This window comes from Gobius niger (assembly GCF_951799975.1).
Source record: "Gobius niger genome assembly, chromosome: 14".
Classification (NCBI taxonomy): Eukaryota; Metazoa; Chordata; class Actinopteri; order Gobiiformes; family Gobiidae; genus Gobius; species Gobius niger.
The window spans coordinates 12214566-12240156 of record NC_136865.1 but is presented as its reverse complement, the minus strand read 5'-3'; the positions used below and the strand labels follow the sequence as shown (position 1 = coordinate 12240156).

General features: G+C 39.9%; 1 protein-coding gene across 1 annotated transcript; it reads right to left on the bottom strand.

Annotated features, from left to right (window-relative positions):
* Positions 1-1375: 1375 nt before the first annotated feature.
* Positions 1376-25056, bottom strand: fndc5b (fibronectin type III domain containing 5b). The gene is made up of 6 exons (XM_079571341.1): positions 24677-25056; positions 18965-19083; positions 16346-16544; positions 10788-10868; positions 7094-7286; positions 1376-2039 (listed from the first exon to the last, which is right to left on the bottom strand). The coding sequence occupies exons 1-5, from the start codon at positions 24747-24749 to the stop codon at positions 7147-7149; spliced, it is 612 nt and encodes a 203-aa protein (XP_079427467.1). The 5' UTR covers positions 24750-25056; the 3' UTR covers positions 1376-2039; positions 7094-7146.
* Positions 25057-25591: the final 535 nt, after the last annotated feature.

The window sequence follows — 25591 nt, the reverse complement described above, 5'->3', positions numbered from 1 at the left end:
GAGTGTGCTGTTTGGGGGAAATCACTCTGGAGGAATCAGTGTTCATTTGGCATTGTATAAAATAAAATAAATAAATTGACATGACTCTTTCTGATGTGAAAACTATGACTATGAGAAAAGGCTGACATGTAATAAACAAGATAATAGTATCTTTGGAAATGAGCAGAGAATTGTGTGAATATGGAGGAAGTGTGGTTATGCCCATGGATAAACTGACTATGTTGATTCTATTGTCCCTGTGAGGTAATTTGTTCAAATAGTGCCATATGCCAACATTACCAAAGGGATTCTATGAAACATTGTTGCTATTTCTTACTAAATGCAAATGGCTAACCTTCTGTAATTGGCACAAAGACCTCTTTGACTTCCTAATCATGTTTAGTTATATCAAATAGCAAATAACCTTTGCCTTGTCCACTGATCCGAAAACACACCCAGATTAGCATTCTGAGCCTAGTGCTGAATTTAGAAGTCATATTGTAAATGATTAAATATACCAAATGTAGCTGCGTTTTGCAAAAAGCTCGGGGTTGGACCTGGTCTGTGTGGTTTCTGCATGATTTAACAGTTTACTTCAATTTCCGAAAGAAAGTACTCTTTGATGATATTTCATATAAAAAAAATCATTAAAAAGAAATTAAATGAAAGTAAAAAGAAATGCTGATGAGGTATCTACACAGCTGGATGATTTACTTGACAAATTACTGGTATGAAAGAAGACTGGAAACTGGAGCTTGTGTCTCGACTCCGTCAGGAAACTCCTTATCCTTATTCCCAGCACATCCCACTGCAGCCCACACGCGACATATGGTGCTGCTGAATATGCAAATTTGAACGTTTCTATAGAAAATTGGGCTTGGCACTGGTCACAGACAAGCCATGCATTGAAAAGTTTTGTATAAAAGTTTTAGATTAGGTCTAAAGTCACATCACTGGCCAGTCCATTGAAGGGTTACACATCAAGTCATGAGGAATTTACCTAGTGTAGTGTTACTGTCAAACATGGGCATTAAAGGAAGGGTATGTAAGATGTTCTCTGTTTGAATATGATATTCAAGATATACTGTAAATGTGATATATGATCGGAGAGTGATGGGATTTTGGAAGTGAGAGAGAGAGCTTTTTAAGTCTTTATCCACACAAGCATATGTCATGATGTGGCAGGCAAAACGGATGTATTAAATCAATTTGATAACAGCTACACGGTAGACAAGTTAGCAATGCTGCCATTGCGCTGTAACAAATCTGTGGTCTAAATATACAGCACTACACTCCCAGATACATGCAACGTTGGCCTACAATTTGTTGCATGTTTACTTCATATGTTCATATTAGTGGCATGTGTTTATGAAACAATGTGTTTGGACATGTGTTTATGAAACATGTCCAAAAAAAGTCCTACATACCCCCCTTTTAGAAGAAAAACATATCACTTTGAAGGACATCGGTGAACAGAACAGACCTATGTGATTTCAAGCCATCACACAAAGAGCAAAGCACCAGACATTTATGTGCTTATCTGACAGACAGAGAGACCTAGTGAGGGACGGGCTGCTACTCAAAGGAGTATATTAAAGAAAAGGAAAAAACAGAAAGTCCTTGGTCACGCTCTGAGTCATCCCGAGACAAAGGAGGGACGACTATTGTTGTCTCCCAACAGCAGAATGTTTTTTTTCCTGTGATACAAACCGGACAAAAATAAAGAAAAAAATCACCCAGGCGTTGATGCGAGATGATCCTCTCCGTCAATGCCAGTGTTGATGGATATCCGCCATGTTTGACCTTGTCCCCAGGAAATGGCATCCCTCTGTTGACGTTGACAAAAAACAGCAATTTGAAGATATATGTGTGTCCGTCAGCGCTGTTCACTTGAAAAGGAGTCCACTTTTGGCCGCTGCAAAACGAATGTTGTCCTTGACGCTTCACTTTAGGAGTTATTTGAAGTCTGCCTTTCACAAAAGAAAAAGTTCAGTGACGGGGTAGCAGTTCTTCGGGACAATAATGATGGTGTGTTGATGGCTTTCTGTTGGTCTCAGGAACTAGAGGACACAGAAAAATGTATGTTAGCAATTTACTGGAAACCGCATGAGGCATTTTCTATTTTAGAGTATATGTACAGTTAGCAATTTAAGTATCAGCAGGGACGGAGAAGCGCTGGATGGTGCTCACAGCTTTGTTTATGGGCAAAATTAGACTCATGACAGGCATCGTCGAGAAACAACTAAAGCAATCTAAACAACAATTCTACGAACACGGAGAGAAAGCTGGGAAGCTGTTAGCACATCAGGCGCGAGCAACCAATACATCGAAATTCATTACACAAATTCGTACAGAAGAGGGGGCCATTGTTTCAGACCCTGCTATTATTAACCAAACTTTTCAGAAATATTACACTAAACTTTATAGTTCAGAATGTAACACCTCTGCTAGTAAACCAGTTAATGACCTGATTTTCCCTAAAATTGATGAAACCATAGCGGATACACTTGGAAAGCCGATCACCCATACAGAAGTGAAACAAGCACTTCAGATAATGCACAATGGAAAATCGCCAGGTCCTGATGGTTTCATTGTGGAATTCTACAAAACCTATCACTCCCTGTTAATTCCTATTTTAGTAAGAATGTACAATGACTCCTTTAACAAGGGCAAGCTACCTTCTAGTCTGTACACTGCTTCAATCTCATTGATACTGAAAAAAGAGAAAAACCCAACCTCCTGCAGCAGTTACCGACCAATCTCCTTGTTAAATGTAGATGTTAAGATACTCGCTAAGATACTGGCAACACGGCTTCAGGAAGCTATCCCCACATTGTTAACATTAGATCAAACTGGATTTACCCCCGGCAGGCACTCTTTTTTTAACACAAGACGTCTTCTGAACATCATTTCCACTCCATCTTCAAACACTCCCGAAGTCGTTATCTCGCTCGACGCCGAAAAGGCGTTCGATAGAGTGGAGTGGAGATATTTATTTTCTATTTTAGAGAAATTTGGTTTTAATTCTGACTTTATTGCTTGGATAAAACTGTTATATGCTTTCCCCACTGCTTCGGTAATTACAAATAATATCCACTCGCCTCAATTCTCTCTTCAACGTGGAACACGTCAGGGATGCCCCTTATCACCTTTATTATTTAATTTAGTGATTGAAACTTTAGCAATATGGCTTCGCAGCCTTAAGGACTTTCAGGGCATTAAACGGCACGATCAGATCCACAAACTGTCACTGTACGCAGATGACCTTTTATTGTACGTGTCGAGCCCTGAGACATCCCTTAAGCCTATTCTTTCAATTCTTGATCAATTCGGAAAACTGTCAGGATATAAGCTCAATATCCAAAAGAGTGAACTTTTTCCCATAAATGATCTGGCAAAAAAACTCCCTCAAACATTCTTCCCATTTAAAATAGTAGATGGTTGCTTTAAATACTTGGGGATCAACATCACAAACAATTTTAATTTATTGTACCGGAAAAATTTTGAGCCCCTTTTGGAAAAATGTAAAAAAGATTTTGCGAGATGGCGAACGCTCCCTTTTTCAATTGCAGGACGAGTCAATCTGATAAAAATGATAGTACTTCCGAAATTCCTATATCTCTTCCAACATATACCGGTTTATATAAATAAATCCTTCTTCCAAAGCCTAGATAAGTTGATAAACAGCTTTATATGGGGAGGCAAACCAGCACGTGTTAAAAGATCGGTATTATACTTGCCTAAATCATCTGGAGGCCTCGCACTCCCTAACTTCCAACATTATTATTGGTCTTCAAACATTCATAAAATTTTATACTGGACAAGCCATAAACCTTCGGACCCCAGGTTTCCCTGGCTTCAGATTGAGTCGGGATCATCCCCCTTCTCCTTGCACTCAATAGCCTGCTCCAAGAGCTCAATTAAACCCCGTGATATTTCTCATAATCCAGTGATAATAAATACAATTAAGATCTGGATTCAATTTAGAAATCGGTTTGGCTTATCGGCAGCCTCGCTCAAAGCTCCAATTTACAATAACCATCTATTTAAACCTGGTTCAGACCAGGCCTTTGCAAAGTGGTCAGCAAATGACCTTTGCTGCCTAGAGGACTTGTATGAAGAAAACACTTTTGCCTCCTTTCAATCAATTCGCACAAAGTTTAGCTTACCCTCCAATCACTTTTTTCGGTATTTACAAATCCGCAACTTCATTCAAAAACAATTTCCTCATTACCCGAATCGCCCACCAGAGACTGACTTCGATCAACTACTTGATCATCATTGGTCTGAAAAACATCTGACCTCGCTTATTTATATCAGGATTAATTCTATGATTCCAGATCCTACAACTATTTTTAAAAATAAATGGGAAGACGACCTTGGTCTAAAGATATCTCAGAGACAATGGGCGGAAATTAAAAAACTGGTAAATACTTCATCCATCTGCGCAAGACACGCCTTGATGCAATTTAAAGTAACATATAGAGCACATCTTACGAACGCAAAACTTGCTCAAAGGCACCCGGATGTGTCGGACGCCTGTCCTAGATGTAAAAACTCACCCGCAAACCATGGACACATGTTCTGGACTTGCCCAAAGCTCTATAAATACTGGTCGGACATCTTTCTAACACTGTCCCGAATTTATGAAATTAATATACCTGCTAACCCTTTAACTGCTCTGTTCGGTTTACCTACGTCTTTGAATATGTCACCAACTATAAAATGTGCCATTGCCTTTACTACCCTGCTGGCCAAACGCCAAATTCTTCTTAAATGGAAACATAAAGCACCTCCAACAATCAATAACTGGTTGCAAGAAGTTTTACAATGTATACAGCTTGAAAAAATAAGGTCCTCCATTGTTGGATCCCATAAACGGTTCTACAGTACATGGAACCCGTTTTTAAAATACATAGAGGATGCATTTTCACACAACACTGAGGTCATGGATGACGAGAGAGAAAATGAAACATAACGCCTAAGACAATACCTTTCATCCACTAATATATTTACCACAATTGACTGTCTTACTTTTCCCCTCCCTGCTTTTTCACTTCCCCCTCCTTTTTTTTTTATTTTTTTTTTTTTTTTTTACATTTCTTCTTTTTTTAATTATTATTATAATTTTTTTTTTTTTTTCTTTTCCCTCTCTTTTCTTTCCTTTTTTTTAATTTTTTTTTTATTTTATTTTTTTATTTTTTTGTGTCCCCTTTTTTTTTTAAATGATCTATTTTTTTTTTTTTTTTTTTTTTTTAATCATTTTTATCTTTTCCCCTCCTTTCCTACCCTTCTTCACGGTATGTATGTGTGAGTGCATTTCTGTTTTTAACTCTATTAGATCTTTTTTTTTTTTTTGCTCACTCCTTTATTTTACTCCTTTTCTCTTCTACTGTCCTTTCCTTTTCTTTTCTTTTTTTTCTCCAATCTTTTTCTTTCTAAACTTATTTCCTACTGCTCCTTCTCTTTCTTCCTTTTTTTCTTGACTCTTCTTGCTTTACAGGTTTTCCTTTCTTTCAGGCCCCTAGCAGATGGGGGGGAGGGGGGGATCATGGGTGGGAAGGGTGGGCTGGGGGGTTCAGTGAAGGGGTTAGAGACAGGATAGGAGACCTGAGTAGTGGGGACATTTTTTATTATAATTTTTTCTTAATTTTTTACTTTTTTCAGACCAATATACTGTCCTCAAATCCTGCCTGTGTGAAATTTAAAAAATGCTAATAAAGAAATTTGAAGATAAAATTAGACTGGAATATGAACTGGACACAAGCCAAGCAATATTGTAACAAACTATATATATATATATATATATATATATATGCATTAGTAGCACTATGGTAGTCAATGGGCCCGATCTTGTGCATCAAAACGGAGACGATAGCGTGACATTTTGCGCTCAGTAGGAGCGCACTTTGTGATATTGCCACTCCAGACTTAGCGCATTTAAGTGGGTTGAGACACACACATTTTCCTCCAACCAGATCGACTCCGCGTCCAGGAGAGTGGTTGTGTGGGGTGAACATGTGCTTTTGTTTTGCTTCGCGTTCACGCCAAGCACGGGCCGATCCGCGCCACAGCGGACGCTGTAGCTCTTTTTCTCTCGAGACGTGAACATCGTTTAGCTCACGATGGGGTAAATAAAGTTTTTAGTTTGACCTGTGAGAGCCTAAGGCTTAAGAAAGAACGCAAGCCAGCGCAATGTAAACGAGGAAGTGAATGTCAGCCGTGTTTCCATCAGTGCAGTCGCCTCCTCTTGTGACGCCCCCTCACAGGTGGCGGAGGCGAATGGCACATATAGCGCCGCCACTCGGAAAATAATTCGCCAAGAGCCTGCGCCGCCCCGTGCGCCGCCACAAGATCTGGCCCAATATGTTTATTTCATCTTTCTATTGATATATTGCACTCAAGCGTGAGCAAAATGGTTTTACTTTTTGAAAATAAATAGAAAAAGAATGCTGACCTCCTCAGCTTTGTGGCCAGGGCTTACTGCTATTGCTATCGAACAAAGAAAAAATAAATAAATCATAGGCTTTTCAAATCTTTGCCCCCGAGTCATGCTGCTGCAACTTGTATCAACTTGTCACAACAGAATATAAACATATAAGTCAATAAAACAGAAGGGCCAGATTGTAAATGTGGGGTAGATTTTGTAGAATAAGACACACTGGGCTTGATCTTCTGCCTGGCACAAGGACAGCATTGCTCCAAACGAGACAGTTATCTTGCATGTGCGCAGCTGTTGCACTATGTGACTGGCGAGAGGGCGTCGCTTACCGAAAAAGAGGTCTACTGAGGCGTGGTATATATGGCAAATGGCATAAAGAGTGCGGCTAACCTTTTGCAGCCTCACATCTTTTCCTCGTTTACATCGCGCTGTTTCGTGTTCTTCCATCAGTATTATACACTTTTATAAGCTCGATCAGGTCATGCTAAAAACTTTATTGACCCCACTGTGAGTTAAACACTGTCCGGTGTCCCGAGAGAAACACAATATACTGCTGGTCCCGCAGCTGTTCTAGATCTAGCATCCACATGTGAGGCTTTCAGACTGATCGAGCCTCCAAGATAAATGTGACCTTCACTTGCATATTGCCAACATTAACAAATATTTTCTCACCGGTCCTGAGGTTGGAAGAGTTGGTTATTGCAGAAGGCGACGCAGCGCTGGTTTCAGACGTTGCTGCGCAGTAGCCCCCCCTGTGGATGCTCCGGAGTACTGCACTCTGAGGAGTTCTTGGCTTTGTCCTTGTTGTTGTTGGGCTCATTGTCTTTAATGATGTCATACTGACGGCAGAACAGGGCGATCACCCCTAGGACACACATGGAAAGGGTAAAAGAGTTTCCTATTCACAACTCAAAAGACACTGATAAAGTAATAAAGTTTTTGGATTTATCTCTGACACTCTAACCGTTTAATCTAATACAATCTCTGATCAACAGAGCAATAGTGAGAATGTGGTATTGAGCAACTTAACTCGGGAACAAAGATGTGTAAATGTAGTTAAAATTCAATAGGCATATGATTAATATCTGCACAGATGGAGCTCTGAAGCTCCTATTCCGAAAATCAAATACTCAAAATGAAGAACTATTATTCTGTGTGAATCCTAATTTGGTCGTTTGAAGCTGTAAGCACTTTTTTACTTATCAGATAGCAGGATGATGTGTGCAGGGAATTAAAGACAAATAAAGAGATGAGCCATTGAGCTGTCTGTGTAGCAGCAGCTGGAGGACATGCCTGTGGTGACAGAAGTGAACAACTCCTCACACAGCATACAGTGCATTCAGGCAAGATCCATACTCATTAAACAAAAACATGCACAATAGGTTAATCCTCCAGCCAGGCGATTCCATTAGCCTGGCTTAAGATCTGCTTCTCACGTGTTTCCCCAGCAGCATCGGAGGGTTGTAGATTTCCTTTTTTTTATCTTTCACTTTGTAAATTTCGATTTTAATGCGTTATTGACAAGTAATCAATGTAGAATTTTACCAATAGAATGAATACACAATATATCAACATGTTGTTGCCATGCTGTTGCTATGTTCAATCAATCAATATGTATTCATTTGAAGAGCGCTTTTTACACCCACATTGAGTCTCAAAGCGCTGAATATAAGTCCATCACATTCGTTAAAAAACAAGTAAAAAAAATGAGAGCGATATACTGTAAATCCTCCAATGTTAACCATACGCATTCAAATAAGAAGGTTTTCCGCTTGGTTTTAACATTTGAGAGAGTCTCAGCCACCTTAACATGAGCGGGAAGGGCATTTCACAGAAGTGGAGCCTGGTGGCTGAAAGTTCTACCTCCTACTTTTACTAATTTCGGGAACATAGTGTTCTACTTGGATGGTATGGCTTCCGAAGTCTACAATATAGGAAGGAGCAGCAGAATTTAAAGCTTTGTAAGTCAGAATGTTGTGACATCACTTAACTTTCCCTCTAAAGAAAATATATATTTTTAGGATAGTTAGTGGTTAACAAAACAAGACATAAGTAATTTAAAGAGGCCCTACTACCTAATTCACAGTGCCGTTGAGACAAAATCTGTCCATACAAGCCTCATGTGATCTCCACTCAGGATGCCCCATAGGCTCAATTAGAATAAGATTGCTCCAAACTCAGTCATGTATTGTAAATTCATAACCAGTGCGGTGTTTTTACTTGTACTGCAACTTCTATTTGAACTGCTCCCTTTGCCCCGTCTCCTCCAGGATAATTGGCAGGGGACGTGTATAAGCTTCAACAGTACGTGGATGCTACAGTATTCAGGCCATATTTGTATCTCATTAGGCTTTGTAAGTGGGTCAGCAAGAAACTAGATTTGCATGTGCGGGAACTGTGCTAAATAAGACTAAGAAAACAGTACTTCCAGTGATCTTGGATTGACTTCTTTACACTCTATTGCACAAGGGTAATATAGGAGTCATTCAATGTGTGATGTTTGTATGATGTAACAACTGCAACAATTTCTCCATGGTGAGATCAATAAAGTCCTATCTTATCTTGTCTTTAAATATACAGCACTGATCATCCATATGTGTACTGCTCTGTAAATGTCTTTGTGATTATTAATGTACAGTGTAGAATGTGGTAGATAAGTACGGTAAATTCAACGCAGATATAAGTTTGACAAATACAAGGCTTCATAGTGACCATTGTCCAGGGAAAAAATATGCAAATGTACATAGCCTACGGCGCTGTTGTTTACCATACCGTAACTTTGGCTACCACTTTAGGGTCTGTATCTAGACTGGGGGTGTCAAACATAGGACCCGTGGGCCGGATCAGACCTGCGAGATGATTTAATCCGGCCCCTGCCCTGTAGAGCAGAAATTTCAGAGTATGTAATAAAAAAAAGTAAGTCTCTAGCCGATTCCTATGCGAAGTTTAGCCTGGGAATACCCATGCTGCTGTATGCGCCCGAATCATTTCAGCCTGGGGACCATGGCTGAAATCCTCACATGGATTTGTGGACCAATCACAGAACGGGGAGGGGCGGCAAGACGATGACGCACTATTCGACATACGGAAGCTTGCAGTTTGTTTACGGATAAATAAAAATAAAAATATTTACAGATCCAACATGACAGCAGCAACTCCATCTTTCGATCAAGGTTTAGACCGTGTTCTAAATAGTTTAGCTCGAAAATTTACAACGGGTATGTTATGTGTCATCGGATACAATTGATACGATTGGCTTTGGCTACACGCAGACGCATATGATACGACATTCGTAGCGCCCAATAAACGGCTATGGACGATCGTAAGCCACACCTCTCCTACAAGAAAATGAACTGGTGGTCCCCAATATAGCTTGTGAAATTTTGTCTGGCGATAGTACAATGCGGAGTTATGATTTTTTAAAGAATAATCAGAATGCTCATTCCAGACACTAGGGGGCAGCTTATATATATAAAAAAGGATAGATTTTCACACGTGTCCAGCAGACGGCACTAATATAAACAACACATTATAGCCACGTGGTAAAGTAGTAGTACTTTGAGAACCTTGTGACACAGGCTTGTAAAGTGCAAGTACAAGTGAAAGCCCTTGTTTTTGATCAGGCAGCAGTCAAGTTGGGACTTTGACCAAATCACAGCTCATTATTATTATTCATTTATTGGAAAAATGTTCTCAGTAGTATTTTCCTATTTACATTATATGTGGCCCGCAAACCGCCGTGGGAGCTGAATTTCAGCCCACAACCCAAATTGAGTTTGACACCCCTGATCTAGACTGTACACATACATAACATACAGATACATTCAATTTAAAAATGTATGTATTCTTGACAAGGACACTGCATAAAAAACAAAACATAACACTGACTCAATAAAAATGGGTCATGTTGTGTGCGAGTCTTCACCTACTGTCCTTGGTGGAACATAAAATCTAAAATTAAAATACGACAAGTGTAAACTGATAAAAGTGCATAGTTATTTTAGTCACACACTAGGACTTTACCATCCAGACTCATCCCACTTGGACTGGGATGAGGCACAATGTTTATATAGACACAATGAACTTTACTGATGTGTTGATTTGTAAGACCCTTTGAAAAAACTTAAAGCTTGAGCCTGCCATTAAATCAGCGTAGATTCTATTGCAATATTGATGCTACGTCCCCCTGAATCCACCCCACTCACAGTAGACTCACCCTCAACCCCCCACGATGCACAACACTGAGAAATGACGGTGCCACTGCTGTGTGCCTGTCTCCTAATGGGACCTCTGGCTCAGCACTGCGTGGACACTCGGCTTCTTATTGTGCGCGTGGTGATAAATGTGCTTTGTAGAGGAGGATTACCTGCCCACATGACGAGCACCACCACAATGATGATGAGCTCCCCGGCCCGGAGCTGTGCGGCGTGAGCGAACTCCTCCTCACCTGTGGGGCCACACAACGCTGCTATTAGCCTGAGAGGTCAGTCTTTAGAGAGGTCAGGTGATCTGGTCTGGAGACAGGGCAGCTGGATCTACATCACTGTGATTGAAAGACTTGAACTGCAAAAATCCTTATCTAAACAGCATAAAGTTGTCAATAACAGACAAAAGACCGGCTCCACAACTACTTAACAAAGAAAAAAGATTTATCATTTTATTATCTACCTGGAGATCACAATACTGGGTCAACGGTTCTCATAAAAAGCTTATGTTTCCTTTTGCCTATGGCCAGTAAATGCTAAACCCTTGAAAATCAAGAACTTCAAGCTTCATATGGCTGTCTAATGCATTTCATTTAGTTCCATATGACACTATACTCTTAAATTACAGGCTAGCAAAATATTCTTCCAAGATGTCATTTCACATTTACAACTGAGATTCACTAAACTAAAAACTAAAACTAAAAAAAAGAATTGTGATAATGTTGTCAATAAATGTCAATAAAACAAGTCATTCATAAAATGTCTCAAGGGCAAATGAAATTTTGGGGTCAAACGTAATTTGAAATTCTTCAAGCAATTTATTTTACAATAAGATATAGTGCCGTGTTTAGCTCTGGCCTCAGGAATAAAAAGGAGTTTTGTTTGTATTTGTATTTTATGGGCCATGTTGTATAACGCTACGCACCATTGTAAACCTGAGCGAGAGTGAATATACTGCTCATGTTATACTAACATACGCAGAGGACATAATCAGAATGCAGAACGTAACCATATCAAATTCTCATAGGCGCATTTCATCAAGACATTTATAGGCTACTCCATTTGTGGCCCTTACTGCCTGCCCAGAGCATATTCACTCCCTAATCCTATCAACTGTAGCATAGCACTCTGTGAGGGCCTCTACTATATACCTCCCATTGTCTTTCTTCACTGCACAGGCTAACCTTATCTCCTGCTGCAGCACTTCCAGTTTTATCATGTCCGACACAGTCAGTCACACTGCCAGGGGCTCAGGGGGGAGATAAATACTGGTCTGGAAGGAACTAAAGACTTTTGAGATCAATATACAACCAATAGAGTATGTTTGTAGCACATATTAATGGAAATACTCTTCTCTTCATAGTATTTAGGAAGCAATGGGTTTGCACACTTAGCATACTTTGCTGGCACCCGCATTGCGATGGAATTAAAGGAACAGGCCACTGTTTTTCCATACTGAGATATGTTCTTACCTGAGCTGAGACGATCTTGGTGCGCTCAGTCACACAAAAAGACCAATAATGTTGTTAGCATTTTGCCTCTCCCAGCATAAGTAAGTTGAAATTGTTATGTTTTGGGCGACTTTTGCCAAGTTTTGAGATTGCAGCAGATATTCATTCATTTAAACCATTCAATTTGTGATTTCAAGACTTCCAACCACAGTACTTTACCGATACTTGGTTTACGATACTGATACCTGAGCGATACTTTTTTTTATACCTATCTATACATGTGTTTCCAATGACATCCCGCATAGTTCCGGACGCCATTTTGAATACTGAAGTAGAATTATGCAATACTACAACATATAACAATGTCTCTACTCAGGATGAAAATGAAAGACAACTGATTGACGGTGGCATTTTTATGTACTCGGAATCATTGCTCAAGAAGAAAACTTTTCTCTGTGATTTTTACAGTTTGTCATGTCAACATCAGTCACTCAGTCTGAGTCTGGGTTTACTCTGCTCAAGACTTTAGCATGCTACCTGTTAGCATTTAGTTTCAACACGATAAACACATGTGTGGCTCACATCTATGAACACTGAGGAAATACTACAGTAACAGCTCAGTCACATGTTGTATCCAAGGCTAGATGTTTGTGGTTCAGGGCTTTCTCTTGGAGAGGTCAGAGCTGAGCTGTTGAAGCTAAATGCTAACCGGTAGCATGCTAACATCTTGAGCAGCTTAAACACTGACTCACTGGTTTCTTCACAAAAACATGCGTCTCTGGGGCCATTCTTTACTGTTATCTTCTTGAGCAATGATTACAAGTACATAACAATGCCACTGTCAATCAGTTGTCTTTCATTCATATTCTGAGTAGAGATATTGTTACATGTTGTAGTACTGCATAATTCTACTTATCTCTAATTTAGTGAAATATTTGTCATTTAGAAGCATAAAACAGAACAATAATTAGTTAATTTATTACCTAAAAGACTATTTCTTTGAAATGTGTATCATTTATGTGAGCTGAAGCAACCAAGTGACTTTCTTTAGTGCTGTCCCTGGACCTAACAGGCATCTAAAGATATTATTTCATTTATTTATGTTTTTTCTGTACCTGTTTTCAATCCCTTTTTCTCCCCTGATATCAGTAATACCTGAACTTTCTTGGTATGCACCATCGTGGTTTAACAGTACCCTGCCCTATTCAAGACAAATGCAAGTAATCTTTCAGTGCTACAGCTAGAGAGCATGACTCGAAAGAAAAATGAGTACAAACCCACCACCTTGATGCACTATTTTGCTGCTTTGTTGTGACAGACTAATCAGATTTTGGTATGACCTGCCTCAGGGCTTTTAACCACACCATTCTAGAGCCAATATTCTGTCAAAAATGTACGTCATTTCGTGGCAAACCTCAACTGTAATGAAATTGGGGAGACGGTGAAACAGGCCGAAGTAAATTTAAGAGGTAGTTTGCAGCGGGACGGGGAGGGATTTTTGACGAATCGCTCCACCTTTAAGGCTATTGAAGTGAATGAGTCATAGCCTGAGTCGTGCACAGGCTGCATCAATGGAGCCAAAGTTAGAGCCATGGACAAACTGAGTCAAAATGAGCGTGAAAATGGCACAGTAATGAATGCTAATGAATACAAATGAGTGGAGTAATTTATCCAAATAACCAGACTTGTTAGGGACCTCAATGACATAATAAACTCTAATAGAACGTTCCACACGTGACATAAAGCCTTGGGAATTGTAATTTGTGTGGCAAACACAGTGGGGACCTCCATGCATGTAGCAAAGAGAATGAAAGAGAACTGTAATATCTAAACAAAATAGACAATATTTTTTGTCTCGTGTCGCTGTTGGTCAATAACAACCTCCAATCAGTTCAGCTACTTGTGCTTTTGCTTTAGCTTCATCCAGCACATTCAACACTTCAGCCATAGATACAGACGGCACCTCTGGAATCGCCATGTTTGAAACATTGAAACAGTTAAGGGGGAAAACAAAGAAGAGAAAAATCTTGACTTTTTCCAATTATTCAAAAACTGCCAATAAAGATACAAAGAATGGAGAAGAGCAAAGTGGTTCAACAGCCCATAATTACATAAATAACGGAGAATGCTAACATGATGCTTTATGTTAGCATCATGCTACATGCTAACGCTTGCTAGCGCTAGCTACGACTGCCGTTTTTTCACTTCTTCTGAACAATCTGCTATATCCATATGGACCCGATTTTGACTTGACTTTATTCATGTGTGATAAATAAGTTAATATTCCTCCAGAAAATGGCTAATTATAGTGGAAAATTGTGCTTCCCCCTCGGCGAAGCCACGCCCCCTTCTATGACGAGATGCCGTCTGTATCTATGGGCCAACAGTAGAAACAATAGAAAAGCCCAACCTGAGAAAAAAAAAAACATCTGTCCCATATAGCTTTCAGAAAGTGAGGCAGAATGGTTCCAACCTTGATGGAAGTTCCCTGTATGGTTGTTTTATGGGAACATTCATTAGGTGTCTGATTAAATCTCGGTGCCGTTACAGCTCTCCTCCTCTTTATACGCACATATTAATCAGGCCTGACACTATTACAACTATCCAATGGCCCTCGGCTTCACTGCTAACTGCTGTCTGACAGTCCGAGGGTACCTGCCTGCCTGTCTGCAAAACCAAGCTTTCACACAGCCCCGAACCCTCTGAATTTTTTATGACCTACAGACATGTCTTGGTTAGAGAGTGCAAGGGAGAAGAACTTGTTAGAGTATTGGAAATAAAGTTCAAATATAAGGATATCATAAAGTTAAGGTCAAAGCTGAGATGAGCTAATAGTGCAGTGGGTTTTTGCTGCTCAATACAGGAAACCTGAATATTCAGCATTAGTTCATTTAGGCATGCATAGCGTGTGACTGTGATTGGCAGATTCAGGGCAGTGAAAATGCAAGGATTGGTATTTTTTGTTCACAACAAAATCGAGGAAAACATTTACAAGCACTCTCTCATGTCTCATTCACACATTTGTTCGTATAATGTATGAATAATCGAGACTCTCAATCCATTCATAAAAATCTTAGAGGGTAATCCTAGTAAGCACCCATCTCACAGCCTCTTCAGACTGCTGCCAAAATGGAAAAGACTGCAGTCTAGATCCAGGCCAAGTACCAACTGAGTGAAGGACGGCTTCACCCAAAGTCAGGAAGCTCCCCCCATCCCTCCTTCAGCTGCCCTCTATCGTATATCTTGTTGTTGCTGCTTTCTTTGTTTCTTTGTTAGCTTTGTTCATCAAGCTTTTGAGAGTAATGCAGTTCTCTATATACTGTATGGTAGAATGGACAATAAAGGTCATTGTAAATTGCAGCTGTTAAAGTCAAGGCAAGGCAAGTTTATTTGTATAGCACATTTTGTGGACAAGACAACTCAATGTGCCTCACATCAACACCAAACACACAAATACAATAAAATACAATAAAAAAATATATATATAAACATATAAATTACATATAAAAAGGCCCTTTCTGTCCCAGATTTTAGCTGCATGTAGTGACTCTTGGAACCACCAGAACCACCCCTTACTGAGGTTCTCAAGGCCAGAGGTGGTTCATACGGCTGTAACATGTCAGCTCTAAACTTCGGTGCCCGACCATGAAGAGACTTGTGCACAAGCAGAGCTATTTTAAAGTCCATTCTCTGAACGACAGGAAGCCAGAGAAGAGACCGGAGCAGTGGACTAATATTATGGTCGTATTTCCTGGTCCTGGTCAGGACACGAGCCTCAGCATGTTGGATATAGTGCCTTTCTTTTCTTCATAGTCATTTTAGCAACAATCCATCTTCACCATAAAAGCAGAAACTATGGCCACTTTTTTAAAATCTCTACCTAATTTATCCAAATCTGTCCATTCAAAAGAGTACGCATCACACCTCAGTCTAGGATTGGGCGCTATAGCAATAAAAACTCCAAATGTGATTCCAGGGACAATTTGCTATTTCAGTGATGTAATATTGTGATTCAGTACTTAGTAGCGCTATGCTCAAACAGATGCTTTGTGCCTCTCACTCCTCCTATTGGTCTTCCTCCAACATGCTCTGAGAGAGATCTTTCAGAAGCAGCAGATGGCTTTAGTTACACCTTAAAGCAAGAAAAGGCACTGAAATATAGTGCAAATGAACCTTGATTAAATACAAAAAAGAATCCTGTTATAATCTATTTTGTATCTCAGCCTTATGCCAGTCTCCTGATTCTCTTCTGACTGTCTCGTTCTCACCTGGACTCTGTGAGGCCATCTTCTCGGACTCCTTGGGCGTTCTGAAGAGGACAGGCTCACTGAGGGGGCTGCTGCCTCCCATGCTGATGCTCTGCACATGGACGATGTACTCGGTGTCCTCGTCCAGGTCCCACAGGGCACAGGAGCGAGTGGTGGTGTTCACCTCCTGAATGAGGCGCAGCATCCGCACGTCCTTCTTCTGCACATACGATAGACACAGTTTCAGAGCCAAAACTTATTGTGCTGGATTTTTTTTTGCTTTTGATGTTGTTTCATCTCTTTCAAATGGGTGTTTCAAAACACCCAGTTTAGACATAATTTAGTTCATTTTAGGTCTACTTTGGATATCTTTTAGATCCAATTTAGTGTTTGTTTCGTCGTTGCGCCTTCACCAATCTATACCAATATGACAAACTATATTATCTACTAGATTCATGGTAACCAGCGAGTATGGGCTTTCATCTATACATGTTTTATTAATTTATGCAAAGATTTGACCTTAGTTGATAAAGCCTCCTGTAATAGAGTGTTCACTTAGAGATGCAAATTTATGGTCGCAAAGTGTTTCTTTCCCTCTCCTGCACAATTTGAGGAAAAAGTCTTTTGCTTAAGTGTTTGAGGGGGAAAGCTCAGTAAGCCCACAGTTTTTAGTGCGGTGTAATTATGCTTAAGGAAGCAGTAATTCAGTGACTGTGAAAACCCACATTGTTGTCGGGCCTGGACTGCTGCCTCAGGTCAATTGGTGCCCGAGAGATCTCTCAGGGCCAGTGTTATTTACCGCACAATTAAAGCGAGACTTTTCTGAGCCTGTTTAATATGCGTGCACAAAGGGGTACTGTACACAGACCAATGGAACGGAACAACAGTGAGATGTGGTTTAGGCAATAAGTGTGAAAAATATGACAAAATAGATAGCTAATTAATTATTCCAAGTGTAATGTTATGCCCCAAAGACCCTTGGAGCCGAGAGATTTTTGAAAGTCCACCCTCACCAAAGGCAAGTTTGCCTGCAGCTAAAGTAAGACAACAATTTGTGCATATTTCTTAAAAACTATTTTAAAGATGAACATTTCAGATCTTCTTTTCATGATGCTAATATAGAAACAGTGCCCATTTTCTCAAGTTGTACAGAGGCAACACAGTGCAATTCCAACTGTCAAACTTGATCAAGTCGTACTCACTAGTCACTTAGATAGGAGTACTACATATGCTGCTACCATGTCAGGGAAATCTTACTTTTTTTCAGTTCAAAGTGCTTAAATGAATGAATTGGGGCCAAAGAAGCATAACGTTCATTCAATTCTACAGCTCAATCTCCACTTTTGGCAGCACATACTGCAATTGTGTCCTTGGACTTTGTTTCCTTTGCCTGTGTACATTGATCTATTTCTGTAGTTAGTGTGAATATGTTAATTCACCAGTGATTGCAAACTTTTGGAGAAAAAATATCTCAATGCTATTTTTCTGATAAACATTGCAATTGCAATTTGATTAAAGCAATACTTAGTTTAAACAGTATTTACAGCCAAGCTTTGAGTAAAAAATAAAATCTCATTGTGTCATTGAGTTGTGGCACAATGTACAATATCCCTCTGTCCCTTTCTCTTTTCTGTCAGCGTAGTATTTATTTTCATTTTTTGTATTTATGAAGATTTTCCTCAACATCTGCACCTCTGAGAGTACTTCTGGTATGCGTTGCTTCAATTTTTCAGTGTAGTATTTACTCTCACGGACAATTAATGAGTAAAAAAACGCAACATGCTACGACACCTGCAGTGACGCTTATCGTCTCTAGGGGCATGAGTTACTTAGTACTGCTTTAAAGCTTTAAAGCAGTACTAAGTAACTCTAAGTAACTCATGCCCCTAGTGGGCCAATTACACAATGGAGATAATTTTCTTTTTCACTCAAACTTGGCTGTAAATACTGTTTAAGTAGTGTTCGTCCGCATTTAGCTTTGCCCGTTAGCCTGTTAGCTTCTTCTTCATGATTCCAACAGTGTGTATTGGGGCCTCCGACCCGCAGGCAGCGAAGCTGCAATTGTGGTTTTCTGGCCAGAGACGCCAGGGTGAGATGAAAGACCCCCCAATCATCCCATTAACACTTGTATTACCCCCAGAGGGACTAAAGGATTTATTAAGGTAAACAAGTTACTTAGTACTGCTTTAACAAAATAATCTTTTCAAATCAAGATTCACTTTTTCGTCCACATTTGATATAATTTCAGAAGCATTAACACTTGCAGAGGCTGAAATATGAACTGCTAAACAAATCCAAGAATCACATGCATTTCAAAAAATGTATTTGAAATTCTAAATGACAGTAACAAGTTCAATACATACGTACCAATGTGGACATATTATTTAACACATTATACCTATAAAGAAAATGCAGCCTTTGTGATTTTCTATTGTTGCAACAATGAAAAAAGCCACTTTGACTCAAATTTGATTCACTATGTAGCATTTGTATCACAGAGATCATATCGTTTTGTAACATTCTTAATTAATACTAACACTATGTTTTACAAATGTCTCTTTCTGGACTTTCTTGTTTTAATAGAATATTGTAAAAATAATAATAGAATCTAAAAAAATTGATTTAAATGATTATTGTTACCTGTTGTGTGATGGCGAAACCAATGACAGGGTCCCCCTCTAAGATCTCCCATGTGACCACTGCTGAGTTCACCTCGATCTCTCGGATGGTCACATTCAGGGGCGCAGACAGCAGTGTCTCTAACACACAAACACACACAGACGGGCACATGAGCACACATTGTAGCACAGAAACAAAGGCTAAGATTTCTGTAGGGTGCAAAATTCCTGGGCCTTTATAAGAGACATTAGAGAAGTTTATATATACAGTACTATATCTCGAATCCACATAACACTTGCCACAGAACTTACAAATATTAAACAAGTACAGGATTAAGCTCACGGTATTATATTTGCTATGCATTTCTTGTGGCATAAAAGAAGAAGCATAATGTATGTGTTTCTTCCTACTGCAGCAACACTATTTGGAACAAGCAAAGGGGAAGGGGGAGAGAATCTTCAAAAGGACATTTTTAATCTACTCTATATTCTGTGATGATTGGGGCTGGGTACCGTAAAAAAAAAAAATCAATACCAGTACTTTAACGATATTTGGTTTACAATACTTTTTTCGATACCTATACTAAAATATTTATCATATAGAACTATAAAACAGACTTTGAGGTGAAACAAACAAGAAAGCTAGATCCAATTTCAAAATTTTTACTACATTATTTCCAATTTCCCCCCCATTGTCCCCCCAAATTTTCCCAACGTTTTGCCCAAATTCAATTCAATTCAATTTCATCCAAACTTTTCCTTTTCCCCGCAATTTTCAACAGCATCAAAACTTCAATATAAAGATTTTAGATTTCTTTTTGATACTCTTATATTTTAGTACCTAAACCCTTTTTTTAAAATATCCCAGACAGGTATTGTTTAACGGTACCCAGCCCTAGTGGTGATAAGGTGTAGCCACTGCTGCCTTCGGGGTAGACTGATCTTAACCAACACACCCTCAACATACCCCTCACTCGCACACCACTGACCCAGGTTACCAGGTGTTCCCTCATGGTCTCCCTGAGATGCAAACCAGACACAAGGAGCACACACAAGGCGGTATGGACCAAAGCCTACAGAATTGAACTGTGTGGCTAAAATGGCAATATCGCCACTAATAGTGTTACATTTCGATTAGCACAGCTTGTAACACAATAAGCACATGTTACTCTGCAAACTTCAACCCCTTTACCCTCCGCCGTCTCTGCTTGTCTTCCCTGTAGCCCACAACACACAGCTTCTTTCATTAATACCAGCCTTAATTACCCACAAGCCCCTGCTTCTCATCTGTCTCTGTCTTGCACTCTGTAAGTCACACATACATCTTTCTTCCCCGAGCTTCTCCCCATCGCCCACGCACTTCTCATTAGACTTAGGCTCCAGAGATGTTCTTTTTTTTTTTTTTTTTTCCTTTTCAGCAACCCACACCGTAATAAAAGAAGATGGAAGTTTAGAAGATGGATGTTACAGAAGCCATAACCGTGATGTTAATATCCTGTAATGGTGTTTGAGGCTTCAGTGTAGGTGGGTGTAGGGGTCTTCGAGAATAGATTGCAATCCGCATTTGCAACAGGCTTGACATGTAACAGCGACATCAAAGTTAGTCCTTGACATTTGTAATATTACTTTGTGTGAGCACTTAACCATTAGCCATTAGTGTGGAGGGTGATCGTATTGTGTGTGTTAATACAAGGTCAAGTTGAGCTTCCAACACTTCAGTGATCCATTCTTGCAGATAAGGGTTGCACGAGGCTGGAGAAGAAGAACAGGGGACAAGAGTTGAAAATTGGCATTAGCGAGAAGCTCTTTATGCATCGCATCAGCTGGTAACCTGAATTGTAACTATGTGGATTGCATCGTCCCTAATAAATAGATAAATAAATAAAAAAGGAAGCCCTCCTCTATAACTAAAAGGCCAAGGGTGGGGAAAATTTGAAATGAAGACCAACACAGTCCTCACTCCTAAACTCACACATACTGTAAATAAAAGTTATTTAAAGCAGTACTAAGTAACTTATTTACCTTAATAAATCCTTTTCATAGTCTCTCTGGGGGTAATACAAGTGTTAATGGGATGATTGGGGGGGGGGGTCTTTTCAGCTTCATCGGTTCATCGAGGCCCCAATATACATACACACTAATGGAATCACGAAGAAGATGCTAACAGGCAAACGAGCACCACTTACAGCCAAGTTTGGGAGAAAATAAGTGATCTCCATTGTGTAACTGGATGTACAATATCCCTCTCTCAGTTTGTCTTTTCTGTCAGCGTAGTATTTACAGACAGCTTATGGCCTCTAGGGGCATGAGTTACTCAGTACTGCTTTAAAATGGTAAAACATGTGGATGACCATGATACCGTCTGTATTTGGATTATACTGTCTGGAGAGGCAAAAAGAAGACATCTATTAGCAGAATACAAGTAACAATCCAATGGTAGCAATGTCCAAGTTACTGCTTCTTAGCAAAATCTAACAAACGGCAATAACTGGGAGTGCATGTCGGGTGTTCTCTAAAACAAATCCCATTAGGACTGGGGAATCCTTTTATTCAGCTGGGGTTAAAAGTCTGCTTTGGAAGATAGCCTTGTGTTTTAAAACAGTGCATGCTGAAAGTATTAACCGCAATATGGCCCCTCTTTTCTGAGTGCATTGTCCAAGGCAAGTCCAAGGCCAAACAAGCATCTGGCTCTACACACAAGAAAGTGTAAACCTGGCCTAATTCCTGACTGGAAAAATAAAACAAACATAGGGATTCTTCCACAATCCGGTAATATTAGCAAACTGGCCTGTACAACAAATACTCATAAAACATAATTGCATAGTTTTACACCACATTTTTCTTGGTCTGCACATCATTGAAAACTGTACAATACTATTCAATCTGCATACTCACATTTACATTTCTATTGTCCGCCTCTGCACTACTTTGGGGATTTTAGAACTCCTTCATTGAGTGGCTGAATAAAACTGCTCAGTTCAACACAGTCTACCCTCTTGTGTAATATCTGGATAGAGAAATTCTTTTGGGGGAACATCTTTAAGCAGGAGTCTTCATATTTCCTCTTTTGTGTGCCCTCCTATCTATCTTAAAATGTCCACACACAGAAACACAATGAGGGATTCCCGTACATCCTCCAATGCCAAAGCTGAAATCTAGCAGCCGCACACTTACAAAAGCCCTTGTTAAGAATCCGGTCCGTCCACAAATGGGAGGTGAAATATCGCATCTCTCGAGCAGGGGATAAATCACATGATCTCCTCCTGAAGACTGGTGCAGCTCACATCAACAACTAATCTAGAACTGGTGCTGTAAGGCTGTTTCATACGTGGAGGAATGAGTTAATATGGCTGTGTATATATTTTTTTTTAAGTTTTAAAAGTAGTAAGAATTGTCAACAAGTGACCAATGCTTTATTTCAGTTTGCTGAATATTAAAATAGATGACTTGAAAAAAAGGATGTTTCCATCTTGTGGTGTGGGTCGTTCCTTATGCAATGAAATTGTAAAATGTTGTTTTTGTCTTGTATTGGTCATTCACACACGGCACACGGTAGTGAGCCAATAAGATGGACTCCATATTTGACATATATTGAGTTTAGGCGACTATGGAAACTGGGAAGGATCAATATGATGAGATCCATTCATAGAGATTCTTCCCTTTTTACTTCAGGCTTAAATCCATGCATAAATGAGATCGATTGTGTAATTCTATTGCATTGGTTTCTCATGATTATAACATGGCACTCAGAAAGCCGGGATATGTTTGCTGATGATGTGTGTTTGTAAATTCCCCGTAGTAAAGCTCGGGGCTGTACTAGGTTGTTTTAGTGTTAGCAGACAAATCGCCTTGGCTTTGTCAGCAGCTGATGCTCTTTTAGAAGCAGGCTGTATACACGCGTACAAGTAGAGGCGTTTACCTTGTTATTGCTACCACCCACCTGTATTCTAAAAATGTACCCAAGGAGAAAAGCTGGTTTGAGAGAGGGGTGAAAGAGGCCGTCTTAGTGAAGAAGGAAAACCCCCCTCACTGAATCGACATTCAGCTTGACTGCTGTTCACAGTTAACAAGCAGATACCAGGTCAGCGTAAACGGAGGTGTTGATACGAGAATAGCTTTTAAGAACAAAGGGTGGTACCACTATAGTAAACCTCTCCCTACTGTATTGCGCCTGCTGCTAAAAGACCATAAATCATGAAGCCACTTGAAGTGACAAGCGAAATTTCCACAACGCTAAAACAATCAGTGCAGGTGACAGCTTAAGAATTTTTTGTCCAGGGTGGAAAACTCCTGCACACCTGACAGCATGCACACCCCATAGTTAATGCCAGACTATGCATAGGTGTATAATATTGTTCATAACCTGGTGTGTCGTGAGTTTTATCCAAGGACACGATGGCAGTGCAAACTTAGACGTATGACAATTACTTTGAGAATCAGGAATCTTTGGCTTGGATGCATATTGCAATGCTATTTCATCACGAGGTTTGACTCCTTCTAAAGAGATTCACAGAACTATTGCCACTGAGTTTCACTGCTTTTCTTAATACTTTAATGTATTGCCTTTGGCTAGTTACATTTTAAATCAAGATTCAATAGACATAGGCATTTCAGAATGTTTTTGAAGAGGTTTAAACTACATGTTTAGCAGGTGTTACAAACTGTAAGAACACTCCATGGCGAGACATTGATGTTTGCACTTTGCGGAGGACAACTGTTCTCTAAACTCTGGGATTGTGCTGTTTGATTGCGACCATATGAATTGCAATTGATCTTGCAGCACTGCGCTCACTCTCATTTCCCTCTTTAACATTCATTTTTGTTCAATTTACATAACAAGTCGGGTAAGGTGTTGTGTATGCTCTTACATAAGTAAGAGCATGCAATACTGCGCCTCCGGCGCAGTATTGCATGTTAAAAATATGCAATATAATCAAACATTCATGAGCTTCTACATCACATCCAACACTGTGCAGAGAAGACTTTTTTTCTACAAGCCAATCTGAGAACACAGTTACACAGATGCAGCACCAGCAAGAACCCGACTGTTCAAGCTGCAATAGGCAGTGAACGATGAGAGTGAACTGCATACTTTGAAAAAAAAATCCTGATGTATTTCCTATTTCCCAATTACACATGCTATGCTTTGTAAACTTGGTGGATCTCCATGACCCACCGACCAGATACTCATTATTCTGATTTGCTATCTAAAAATGTAACCTATATGCTCATTAACTGGATTTCATTCAGTCAATTAAAATCAACAGTATGATTAATGTTCTCTATATTTACATTGCAGTTTTTAAGTCATTACCGTATTGATGTTTCCACAACTTTTTCCGTTTCTTATTGAGAACCATAGCCTGCAGTAATCCTAAAACCTTTCAATAATCTGAAATATATCAATGTTTTATAAATCAGCAGTTTTAACCAACTTTAAGATAAGCCAAAACAAACACAGAGAACTATAGGGTTGCTACAAAGGCTTGCACGAACACAAGCAGCAGTAGCTTGCACAGCTGTTATCATTACATTTTAAGTTGCATTACTGTTTTCTTTCTTTTTTGTCTTTGTCTCTTCTTCTTCTATCATGCATGGGCAAATCTCAAGTGTATAGAATTCCTACCTTTGTGTGATGCAACACAACATTACACCATTCGCGTTAAACTCTTACTCCTGACTGTTTTGCTAATGGCTTCCATCCCTCCAAAAAAATAATAATATGAAAACTAACCTGCACGGACAGACAGCGCCAGGACGCCGAGCGGTAGGAGCACAATCGCCGCGCACAAGCCTCGTTGTTCCATCCCGGAGCCTGCTGTGATGTAGCGGGGCTTCACATCGTGCGTGGCCCATGGACAGTATCCCGTTTACCCGCAGCAGGGAACAGCCATCGCGCCGCCGGCTGGAGGACTTGTTGTACCGGACTGCAGCACTGCCCAACAAAATCTAGACAGAGAGGGTAAAGGCTGGAGAAGATTCTGGGGGAAGCACCGGAGCGTGGAGGGGAGAAGAGAGAGGTCTTTGCTTCTTTACTATACGCGGAAAGTCGGAGGCGCATGTGTAGCCAGTGCGCAAGTGCTGCAGATGTAACGTGCCACAGCAACTGCCTGGCCGTCTCTCACCATCCGTGCGCTACACACAAACACCTGCAGATTCACGCGCACCACCGACAGACAAATGCCAGCAGCGACTAAATGAAGCGTAGCACTTTCATGGCATTTATTGCAATGAATTACTTCAGGTAAATAGCATTAGCATTGTAATGAATGAGATTAATGTTACCTATTCACACTCACATCCCATTGTTAGATAAGAAAAAGTAAGAAGCCATAATGTATTTTTTTTTTTTTGGCAACTTTTTTTTTAAACCTCTTAACCCCCACCTGAACCGAGCACATTTTCTCCAGTTTGGCTTTACCCAAATCCAAAGGCTTAAAGGAACAGGCCACCGTTTTTCCATACTGAGATATGTTCTTACCTGAGCTTAGACGAGTTGATGGGTATATGTCTGGTGTTTACGCGTGCGCTCAGTCATTCAAAAAGAGCAAAGATGTTGTTAGCATTCAACCTCTCCTCCTGTCCTCTATTGGGCCAAATGGGGGGGAAGTTAGAAGCCAAGCTCTTCCACGTTTCCCCAATTTAAATA

Coding starts and splice junctions, on each gene's coding strand:
- fndc5b (XM_079571341.1), bottom strand. CDS start 24,749: ATGGAACAACGAGGCTTGTGCGCGGCGATTGTGCTCCTACCGCTCGGC. Junction 19,084..24,676: donor GGCGCTGTCTGTCCGTGCAG/GTTAGTTTTCAT, acceptor TTTGTGTGTTAG/AGACACTGCTGTCTGCGCCC. Junction 7,287..10,787: donor GGTGCTCGTCATGTGGGCAG/GTAATCCTCCTC, acceptor TGTGTGTCCTAG/GGGTGATCGCCCTGTTCTGC.